At 49.8% G+C, this 11,607-nt stretch overlaps 1 protein-coding gene across 1 annotated transcript; it reads right to left on the reverse strand.

Moving 5' to 3' along the window:
* Positions 1 to 2,908: 2,908 nt before the first annotated feature.
* NOG (noggin) lies at positions 2,909 to 8,643 on the reverse strand. The gene has a single exon (XM_085522547.1). The coding sequence runs from the start codon at positions 3,925 to 3,927 to the stop codon at positions 3,256 to 3,258; it is 672 nt and encodes a 223-aa protein (XP_085378673.1). The 5' UTR covers positions 3,928 to 8,643; the 3' UTR covers positions 2,909 to 3,255.
* Positions 8,644 to 11,607: the final 2,964 nt, after the last annotated feature.

Below are 11,607 nucleotides of genomic sequence, written 5' to 3' on the forward strand. Positions count from 1 at the left end.
TCTTTCTGGACTAAGTTTGAATGAGCTTATTACAAACTCTTGGACAACTTAAGTCTGGTCTCTATTTTCTTCCTCTCACCAACAGTGTTACTCTCAGCACTTCTGAATTAGCGTACAACACCATACTCTTCTTCAAACATCACATCCTTCTGATTAGCAGATGTATTAAGCTTTGGAGACTATGCATAAGGTCCTGTTCTGCACTGGCAAAGAGATAATGTCCTGGATGCTACATCCAAGGCCACACCGAGGGATCATGTTGAATGCTGGGCCTCACTGCACCATGTTCTGAATAGACACGTGGTGAGTGAGGGCAGATGGCGCTGGGTGGAAGCTGACAGTGCCAAGAGGGAAGGCAAAGAGATGCATGCACTCCTCACACGGGGCTGAGTGCATGGGTGAAAGGACTCACCTGAGGCTACGCATTCTGTGCCAGAGGTGGATATGAATTTCAGTTTCCAACATTACACTTTAAGGCACTAAAACTGCAAAAGAAGAAACTGAAGAGTAACTACAAGCTCAACTTCAACCTTCCCCTTCTTATTGCTTCCCCACAGTGGTCTCTGTGAGGTCCTGTGGTGCCACTACAAAGATGAGCAAACAAAACTTGGCCGTGTTAGGAATTGATTTCAATTTGAAAAAGCCATAATTCAATTTTGTTCTAAAAACATATTACAAAATCTAATATTAAAAAGATTTGCATAGAAACATTCACCAGAAAGCTCTTTTATTTGTTTGGCTTGAAACACTTCCACTACAAGCCAAACATTTCAACACTGGGGCAGGAGGACCAGAAAGTGAACCTGACCAGAAACAACAGTGGAAACGACTCGTTTATTTTTGCTCCACCAGCTGACAAAATTCAGTTAGTTCGTTAAAAAAAAAATAATAAAAATCACGTGCCTTGTGGAGGGTGAGAGTCGATTTTTTTAACCCAAAATATGACCTTATTTCTCAGCACTGGAGCTTCGTTGGCTGAGGAGGTGAAGCAGGAGCCAGCTGTGTGCTGAGCACACGGCGCTCACCCCCCGCACACACACGCACAGCCCCGCAGCGCTCACATCTGATGGCAGCCAGAGCCGGTCTGCAGACAGCATCTGTCTGCCCCACTGCGGGATCGACCAGGGATGAATGGGGGGCGAGTCCCTCGCTACCAGTGGGAATATTACCTAGTAACGTTTGCTAATGGGGCAAAGGACCTTGTATTGTAATCCAGTGACATTTTCAACCTTCGGAGAACTTTTGTTGACATTCCCGAGTCGCTGGCTGCCATCCCAGCATGAAATAGTTTCTGTTCGCATAATTCTCCTGTTTACCAGCCATGAAAAACTCGCGCTTTTGGCTTTTTTTTTTTTTTTTTTGCAAGTGAAACTGTCTAAAAAAAAATTGGCCCCAGGCATAGAAGGTTTTGCATAAATTCATATGTGATGAATGGCTGATTTTAATGTTATTTGGGTATTTGTCAGAACCTAACAAATATACATGGTAATGGTGGTTCATAAACTTAAACATCTCAATATCCCCTTTCTTCTAGAAATAAATTACGTTTGTTTGCCCTGCCTGGAGTCCTAAGGTAGCCGACATTAGGAATATTTTAAATGTGATCATCCATCCAGCATGTCTTTCAGGCGCCACGAAGATTAAATGAAAGAATCATAAGATGAAGGTCTTTAACTTTTAATCCTTTTACAATGAACCCTTAGATAGACATGGGGGCAGGGTGCCTTCTATGTGAGTAATAATGCCTCCGTTCCTCTTCACTCGGTTAATGAATACCCGAAATGTCCCGAGATCTGATTTTTTTTTTCTTTTTTTTTCCTTAAGTATTGAAATTAAAAGCAAAGAGACGGACGGTAAAACGCACCGAGACGGCGAGAGGGGGAATGAATATGCAGTGGGAGATAGGAGAGCTCAGCGCCGGGGCAAGCAGGGCTGGGCTGTGTCAGAGAGACACGCGGCTGCAGAATGATTAGCGCGGATTCCCTGAGAGTTAAAAAAAAAAAAAAAAAAAAAAGTTCGCTGATTCCAAGATAAATAAGGAAAAGGCGTTCTGCACTGTCACGGCGCCTCTGAGGAACACGTGGAGCGTTTGTTTTTGCACTCGGTATCTATGAGATACAACCGGCCCAGCACGGCGCGGCCCAGCGCTCCGCTGCCGGCGGCGGGTCCTGGCGGAGCCGGGGGGCACTTACGCGTCCGCGGAGCCCGCAGAGCAGCGCGGGGGGGGAAACAGGGGGCGGCGGGACGGGTCTCCGCCGGGCAGCGGCGTTCGGGAGCAGAGCGGCGCCGGGCCGTGCAGCATCGCTGCCGTGCTACACCCGCACCGCAACGCACCGCAACGCGCGGGTCCGTACCCGGCCCGGGCGCTGCCGGCGGCGGATCAGCTGGGGACCGGCGGGTGCCCAGAGTTAATGGGCTGTGAGGGCGAGTGTCGCCGGTCGGGGAGGGCGTGCGAGGCTGTCACAGGATTGGGTTAATAACGCGTCTGCGCTGCAAACCCCCGAATCCCAAGGGTCAAGTTTCAGCAGCGTCCCACCACAATGGTAGGTGTGAAAGACACGTGTCCCGTTGTAAATGAAATGTCAAGCGGCTACAAAAGCCCGGAGCGGCGGCCCCGCAGATCGGCCCGCTGTGTGTGCGGGGTGCGGGACACGCGGAGCAGCAAACAGCACCCGCACGTGTTTTAGTGGTTGACTTTAATTCTGCTCTGCGCTTTTACTACAGGGGTATAAAGAATAAATAGCAGATACTCTTCATTTACATAGAATTAAGTCATTCGGACCGTTCTATTTACAATAACATTGTGCTCGAGGCGTTTTCTTTTTAACCTAAAGTCCGTAAGAAGAAAAAAAAACCCACCCAAACGCAGCAACACGCTTTCCGAAGAATGGAAAATTGCTCGCAAACGTTTTCTTATCAAAAAGTTTGGTTTGTATTTTTTAATCCTTTTATTAAAAAACAACAACAACAACAACAAACCGACTTCGCCAAAGCGAAGCAATTCCTCTCCGGAATATAAATACAAAAAAAAAAAGATACATTAGCAACGATCAGGGTAATAGCCTTAAAAATACAGTAGACGCTGATTATTTCACGTATAATACTGACCTTTTAATAGTATATTAAACCGGTGCCATATATACACACAATATACATTCTCCTACACATTACAGTGCATTACAACGTTAACCAGAAAGCAGTGTCTCTTATTTGTGTTGCAGCAAAGGTCCCCGGCAGCCCTGCGGGCACTGAGCCCTAACAGGAGCACTTGCACTCGGCGATGATGGGGTACTGGATGGGGATCCACGTGCAGCGCTGCCCGCCCCGCCGCTGGCACCGCCACCTCAGGATCGTTAAATGCACGGACTTGGCAGGTTTGCAGACCATGCCTTCTGGGACCGAGCAAGACCTTTTACTGTAGCAGCTGCCCACTTTGACGTACCGGGGCCAAAAACGGCTGCCGAGATCGTTCCACGTGTATAGGACCGGGCAGAAGGTCTGGGACCAGAGCCACATCTGCAGCTTCCTGCGCAGCTTCTTGCTCAGCCGGTGCTTCTTGCCCGGCTGCAGCCCGTCGTAGAACTCCAGCCCCTTGATTTCGCCGGGCATCGCTCCCGAGGGTCTCTGCCGCAGCAGCAAGTCCAGCTCGGCCAGATCATCTACCCCGAGCCGGTCCTCGGGTAGGGAAATAGCCATAAAGTTAGGGTCGAAGTGTCCTCCCATGAGGCTCCTTAGCAAGGTCTCGTTAAGATCCTTCTCCTTGGGGTCAAAGATAGGGTCCGGGTGCTCGATTAGATCCACCAGGGGCAGGTTGTCGCTGGGAGCCGGGCGGATGTGCAGGTAGTGCTGGCAGGAGCCCTGCTGCAGCCGGAGCCCCAGCAGCACCGCCGCGGCGTATATAGTCACAAGGCACTGGGAATGATCCATCCTTGGGAGACCGCCGGGGGGGGGTGGGGAGGGGGGCTGGGTTCACCGAGCAGCGGGGGAAGAAGGTGCGAGCAAATGCATCAGAAAACTCGGACGCGGATATCCCGGACCGCCTGTCCGTGCCGGGGCTCCGCTCCGCTCCCGCACCGCCGCACGCAGCCCCCGGCCGCGGGCAGAGCCGGCCCCGCAGACGCGCTGCGCTCCTCGCGAGCCGCTGGAGAAAAGCTCTCCCGGTGGAGCCGCTCCAAATTCTGCCGCAGCCGCCGCTTCTTTTCGCGTTCCCCGCGACGAGGAGACAGACGCCTCTTTTTGTTGCTGCTCTCCGCTGCCGCTCCTCGCCGTCCGCCCGTGCGTGTGCGAGCAGTCGCCGCCGGCTCTTCCTCCCCGCTCCTCTCCGCCGCTCGCAAAGCCGCCTCCTCAGCAGCAACGGCAGCCGCGCACGTTGGCACCAGTTTGTCTGCTTCGCGAGGACCCAAAGCCTTTAAATTTCCTGCACTTTCAGCTTCATCTCCATGGAAACCACAGACTCTCTTCTAACCCACCCCACCCCCCTTAAAAAAAACCACACGCACAACGCAACCCCCACTCCCACAAAAGTCCGGGAGAGCGCGGCTTTCCCCCCTTGCCACCCCGCACACACCCTCTGCTGGGGATGGCTGCAGCCCGCCGCCTCCCCCCGCCTCCCGCCGCTCCCCGGGAGATGCTGGGCTCTGGGCAGCGCTCCGTTCCGCTCCTCCCGCCGGTAGCGGTGGCTGGTGCCGGCGGCGCTCACCCCATGGGCGCGGCGGAGCGCGGCTCCGGGCCGCCCCGCACTATCCGCGCCGCTTCTCTCGCTCCCCCGGCGCGTTGCGGCGCTACCTGGCCGCGGGCGGAAGGTTTGCCCGGCTCCGCACATGGGCCCGTGATGTAATTCCCACTACGCGCCCGGCTGGCCGCCCGCCCGCCCGCGGGGACGCGGCAGAGCAGACGCCCCGGCCCCGGCGCCCGGCCGGGCAGAGCGGGCCCTCTGCTGGCGGCGCCGGGCCGGGCCGAGCCGGGTTCGCCCCGCGGACATCCCGGAGGCAGCGGCCCCTCCTGCGGAGCTGCACGGAGCGCGCCCCGCCGCACCACGGCCGCGTTATGGGGCTGCTCCGTCGGATGCGCCGCCGCGGTGCCACGCCAGATCCGTCCAGAGAAGACAGAAACGCTGCATCGACGGTACGAACGGGGAGAAGTTTTACAGATACCGCAGAAGTGCTGCGTCACAGAAAGCATCGCAAGGCACGGTCAGCCAGCAGGCTGGGTCACTAAGCGCTCTGTGACGACGTGCTGGAATCCCGCAGGCTGTGTAGGCACTTTGGAGCCTAAGTTTAATGGGACTGAAGCTCAGCCACTAATAAATTATTTATGCAATTGTTTAAATGCTGCTCTTCAAATTTAGGACTGTAATGAATGTTATATGTTGATTGTATTACCCGTGTTGAGCTGCTTCTCTAAAAATTAACTGTATTTTATTATCTATTTTCACTCCCTAGGCTAAATTCAACGTAATGACATGAAAAAGGTGGAAAACAGACCCAAGCCACTCGCCAGAAAAGCAGCCTGACAGTGACATCTGCTGCTGTTGGTCTCTGCCCTCAAGTGGAACCTGCAAAGCCTTCACTCCTCCTTTTTGGCCACCCTACAGGGCAACACGGAACCGTGTGTTCCCTGACATGCGGGAACCTAAAACCACCTCTCAGCAGCAGCAGCAGCAGCAGCAGCACACGTTGACAAGGAACAAAGATGGGAAAATGCTGACATTTCTCAGCTGTGCTGCTGCAGTGCCATCCCACGTTGCAGTGTTGGTGGAGCAGCCGTAGGGAGAACTGCTGGGATGGTTCCTGGGGGCTCAGGGTGCAAGTGGCTGCTGGTGCCGGTGAGGGCTCTGCCCACCTCTGCCCTCACTGCCTTCCCACCTGCAGCCGGCATCGCTTCACCGTGGAGCTCTTCTGGGAGGGATTTCATTCAGGCTGTGAGTTGTACAAGTTGGCAATGCACGGTGTTAAGTGGATGAGGAAGAGAGAAACCGCTCCTCCTTGGATCCCATCCTCCCTTCTCCTTCTTTTCAGGGAGTCTTTGTTGCCACACTTCTTCGTAAAGGAGTTTTATGAAAGCAGTCAAATATTAGGTTAGATCAGATTTTTCCCCAATGAAACTACTGGGAAAGTGGCCACTGGTGTGGGCCAGTTCCTCCTCATTGTGTACAGCAGTGCTGCCAAGGCGCAGACAGGGAAAGTAACCTGTAAGTCACTGCAAATATTTCTGAATCTGCTTTCAAGCCACCTTGTTTAAACACAAAGGCACGAAAACAACAACAGCTCACAATAACTGCTTTGAAGAGAAAGCAAAAATCCTGAAGTTCCTTCCTGCCGTCCCGTATTTCTGCTTTCAGAACAAATTCAGTTCTGCTCAGTTGGCACTTGAAAACAATTCCTTTAACTACCAGTCTCAGAGTCTAAAAATAAAGCCTACGAAGCCTGTTCATACCAGCTGTGCACTTCAGGTTCTACACTCTAAACCACGGAGCATTGACCCTCGTGTGCCGCACTGTGATGTGGGGCTGCAGGAAGGGTTGGTGGATTGCTTTGGGCTGTGCCCGTTCCAGGCCAGGTGTCTGCATGGAGCACCGCGCTGCTGGCGAGGCCACACGAGCTCAAGGAAAGCAGAAGTGACAGAAGTCACTCATGGCCCAAGAATTTCTCAGTGGAATGGCTGATAGCGGGATGGGGAGAGCTGCCAGTAACTGCTCTGCCAGAAGCCTCTGGGTCAGAGGGAAAAGAGATTTGGATCCCCATCAAATTGGTTTAGTTCGGGGTTTGCTGAAAACAGCAATAAATGAAACCCAGAGGTAAAGGGCCTGATCCAGAGTCGGTGCATGATGCCAGCCCTGCCTGGGATAGGGACAGAGGCCAGCAGCTCAGGCAGGACTGAGCTGGTCACTCTACTGGCAATGGTGCATGGAGCAGAGGAGGAAACAACTCCCTTTGCCTCAGCTTTATTGGTTCTGGAGTGCTGACAGTAGTAAAAAAGTGTTTTTTCAGTAGACAAAGCAAATACAACTTTCAAGGCACACAGGAAGCCAATGTGGGCTTGCTGGAGATGCTGCTCCTGCAGGGTCACAGCGCTGATGAGGAGAGAAGAGGCCTGCAGCTGCCCTGCTGGGACACTGGAGGCACAGCTCTGAAAACACATTACGTTAAGGATCCAATCGCAGCCCACAAGGATTCACAGAGAGAATTCCAGAGTGATTTGCTTCCTGTTAAATCTGCCCAGAGAAACGGACCGTGTTTGCTGGGCCACCCCAGGGCTCAGGGGCTTCGTGCTGAACACAGGGCAGGAGTTGAGCCACTGAGGGCTCTAAGAGTCTGCACCTCTACAGCAGAGTGAATCTCACAGAAAGGAATAAACCACCCAGAGCTGGGAGAGGAGAAACCATGCCAGGTGTGCTCAGAGAAGCTGTCTCCCTTAGCAGAGGAGGCTTCCACACGACTTGTTCTTTCCCTTACAGATCAATGTAGATCAGGAACTCATTGCCTCTCACTTATTTTCAAAAACCTGCCTGCAGATCAGATGACTTTGTTAAATGAAGCAAAACCGACAGCATAACCAGGGAAGTCCTGTGCCCATCAGGCTTCATGCAATACGTTTCAGAGCTCTGCGATTTTCTGTCTATAGAGCAGGAATGCTGGTTCCTGCCTCTTCCACACTGATGCTGCAAAGCACCACTAGAGTAAACCTGTATCAATGCAGAGCAGAGTCCAATGTCTACCTAAAATTACAGAGGAAATTTGTGAGTGACAGAGCAGAAAAGTGACCCGAGGTCACTTCAGGTTCAGTCTTATGTCCCAGTGAGCTCCCAGACCAACTCCCTGCTCCTCGATCACATTCCTATACATTTTGTAAGAAAGTCAATAATTCATTTGCAACTTGTGAATCCCTAAGATTTCTAAAGGAGATGCACATTTTACACAGTTCTTATACGTCCCATGGCAAGCTTCTAAACTGACCTTCTAGCTCTCATAGGCCATGTGTAAGCTCAGCCAGGACTCCAGGCACTGCAGGTAGACTTAACAGTTCCACAGCTTTCAAACAACGTCCTTTAGGCTGGCAAAGTCTGGGGAGCTCCAGCCAGAGCTCAGAAACAGTGCTGCATCTCATGGTACCTCATCCATTTCCCTTTCCAAATTCAAACACAGAATGAAGAGTGTTTTATTGGCCTACACAATGTTAGTAGGTGATCAGCTACTCTGAAAGAAAACAGTTATGAATCACATACTTTGGAAGGTAAACAGTTTTTTGAGAGAGCAAAGTTCTGCCTTGAAATCCCAAGAGAATGGAAACAGGGATGGATGCATTTGGCCAAGAAGCTGCATCTGCAGTGATAAATGATATATAAATAATGTATTTTGAAACTAAGCTCTGGGATGAATGTTTTATGGTGGAGTAAATCCTGGGATGACCGATGTGTTAAAGCAATAAAAAGAAGAAAAAAGAAAAAAGACCCCCCTCCCAATAAAAACGTAAGGTTTTAGTCCTCAATAAGTGCAGCTATATGGAAAGAGCAGACTTGACACTTGCCAAACGTAGCCTTAAAAAAAGAGCGAAGTCTGCCAAAGAAGAGAAGAAAGTCTTGCAAGGTCCTTAAAGAACTGCTCTATTTTTCTCCTTCTCTTGCTCCTCACATTCTGCACCTCCCTGATTCTCTGCCTGCTCTCCTCTCGCTCCTGCATTTTTCCTAAGGTATAGACTCTTGTCTTTAGAGCAGGGCTTGTGCATTCATCTGCTGATAAACTGTTTATCTTAGCTTTTATGAGGGCGCCTTGCTGCAAGGCAGCCAGAGACAGGATCCTGGGTGTTTGTCTTTTTTTTAAAAGAGGGTCCGGGAAGTGGCGGGTATTTATACCTCCCCCTGGCTCTATATATCACGGGAGGTGGAACTCCACTGTCTCTGTCTCTTGCTTTTTCTCTCAGCAGTGTTTTGTGCCATAAATCTGAATATCTCAGAACAGTTTTCTTGGCTGCAACCCTGCCTGGAGGAATTAAACATTTTATTTACTTATTTATTCATTGCTGCAAAAGGTCTGCAACAGAGGGAAGCCAGAGCTTTTCTAATACCCTCCGCTCCCCCCACCCCACCCCACCTCGCCATCCTGCTTTCTGTGCCAAATATTAACATCTCGGCAGTCCAGAAAAGAGAGCAGAGCAGGCAGAGTGCCTCGCAGTTTGCAGACCAATTCATTACAGAGAGAGGCCAGTGGGAGAATTGGCAAAGATGAAATAGAAAGCGGGGCATTTTTTATGTTAAAAAATGACACTTATATTTACAAGCAACGGCTCCTGAAGGGGATTTCATTTTCCACACAGGCAACACTGTTTATCCAAACAAACTCCCTGTAGCAGCATATATTACACACACACACATGACAAGCAGGAATGTATTTATCCTCTTTTTTTTTTTTTTTTTGCCAGCCAGCTTATTAAGACAAACATCTACTGAGATAAACCGATTTTTCCCTATTCCCTTCTTTATAGAACAGAATGGACAACTGAGTGACAGAGATTCAACAGAGCGAGAACAGCAACCCCCCAATGGAGACCTGCATGTGTGAGTGATTCATTGATGCCAGCTACCGAACAACCCCGACACATAACATTTCCCACCTCTGATATTTAGAAAGACCCTCTCACCCTTTTAGCACCAATGGAGCCCTCGAAATGTTTTACTGCTAATTGTCTAATGCTCCGTGATGAATGGCTGCTTGACTGAAAATGACAACCCCTTTTCTCTCAACTACTTCATTTTCCTGGCTCCAGTGGGGGTGAAGAGGAAAAAATAAATCCGATTACATCATATTTAGCCTCTTGGTTATGAATGAAGGAAGATTAAACTTAATTTAAAAGTACTTCTGTCAACGATGCCTTGAGCCCCCGGTCCCTTGTGCTCAGTAAATGCTGCCTCAGACACTGGGGCAAAATGTTCCAAAGGCAGCATCTGCTCAGGGAGCGGATCACTGAGATACCGGGGGAAGCGGCCCCGACCAAATCTAGAAGGCTGCATTTGTGATCACAAGAAATATTTTGGCTACAGAGTAATCAAAGAGCACACTTTAACCCAACACAAAACACCTTCTGACTACAGCCCTGCCTCCAGAGTAAAGGCAACCAAAGAAGGTCCCTCCAACTGGGAACCGCTGCACTATCAGCCATTCTTTAAACCTGCTCTGGTTGGAAGACCTGCAAGGATGAAGGAGATTTAATAACTTGAAAAAGAATAAACTGTGTGCCTTTCCTCAGCATCTGTACTGATCACTCCTTTCCTGCTTCTTATGCTTTTGACCTCTAGGGAATCTAATCTCTTCAAAAAAAAAGATCAGCATGATCAGCCAGAGTCGTGTGCATAACATTAACTTCACAGCCACCACAAAATGTCATGAAATCTAAATGCATGGTGACAGGGTTGGCTGTGAAAAGCTCTATGTTGAACCGAGTCATTTTCAAAGAAACTTGTACCTTCAGTGGCAAACAGAAAGCTTTCCATTTTCTCTCCCAAATGACGAGACAGACATACACATGGGGTTATCTGATTAATTCAGAATCAGCACAGACACAAAAGAGATGTATTCCAAACCTGCCAATGTTCAGTATGAGCCTCTGGGACATGTTCATTTGGCTTGGGACTTACAAGTCTTTGCTTGTGAGGGCAAAGGGACCCAGGCGAGTCAAAGTAATGAATCTAGGCTTCCCAGACACAGATCTGACATTTGCTCTCTCCCTCTGACTCAGGCTTTGACTGGGTTCAGGGATTAATTAGGCCATGCAAACGAGTTAGGTTCTCTCTTCTGGCAACCTGGTCACGTAGGGAACCCCCACCCCTCCCCTTCCCCGCGCTCTCCTTCCCCATAATGAAGCATGACTGTAGTAAAACAAGTCTTTTGATGGTGCCTCTTCTCATCACTTTCAAGACAAACAATGTCTCAGAAGCCCCCCAGCTGCTTTTATTTTTCTTATATCTACAGTTACATCTTGGGTGTGTTTACTCGTCCTCATTAAATATGTGTCCCCCACCATCCTTTTTAATATCCTTCCTTTATTGCAGTTTACACAACACATCAATTACAGGATAGAGTTAAAACTTTCAGAGCCATTTTTGGGCATAGTGCAACATCCCACAGCACCACCATCTAAAGGAGAACTGACACAGACTGCAGTAGGAACATGAGACAAACACCTCTGCAGCAAAGAAAGCAGGGTCACAAATCACTCGTGTGCCCAGCTCAGAGCAAAGCATCTCTTACACACAGTCAACTTCCTTCAGAAAACAGTTAGGAGTTTGCCTTTTTTTCACTCAAAAACATTCACAAGTGACTATTACCTTCCTCCTTTTAGCACAGACACTTGTAAAGTCTAAGATGGGACCATATGAAAAAAGCACCCATCCCAGGACTAACAATCAGCTGGATTTCACATGTCTACCTTGGTCTTAAGATCATTTTCTTTCAAGCAAGACTGAAGTATTGGCACTGAACAGAACACCCTGATGCTCAGCATCCCTTCTGAAGTCACATCAACTTCTAAAGTACTTGTTTTCATAATAAACACATCAGTAAATGCCAGACCCAAAGGAGCATCCTTTAACCGTTACCTGGATTCGTTCTGTGC

This window comes from Coturnix japonica, chromosome 23, assembly GCF_054131305.1.
Source record: "Coturnix japonica strain WE chromosome 23, WE-NBRP24, whole genome shotgun sequence".
NCBI lineage: Eukaryota > Metazoa > Chordata > Aves > Galliformes > Phasianidae > Coturnix > Coturnix japonica.

Coding starts and splice junctions, on each gene's coding strand:
- NOG (XM_085522547.1), bottom strand. CDS start 3,927: ATGGATCATTCCCAGTGCCTTGTGACTATATACGCCGCGGCGGTGCTG.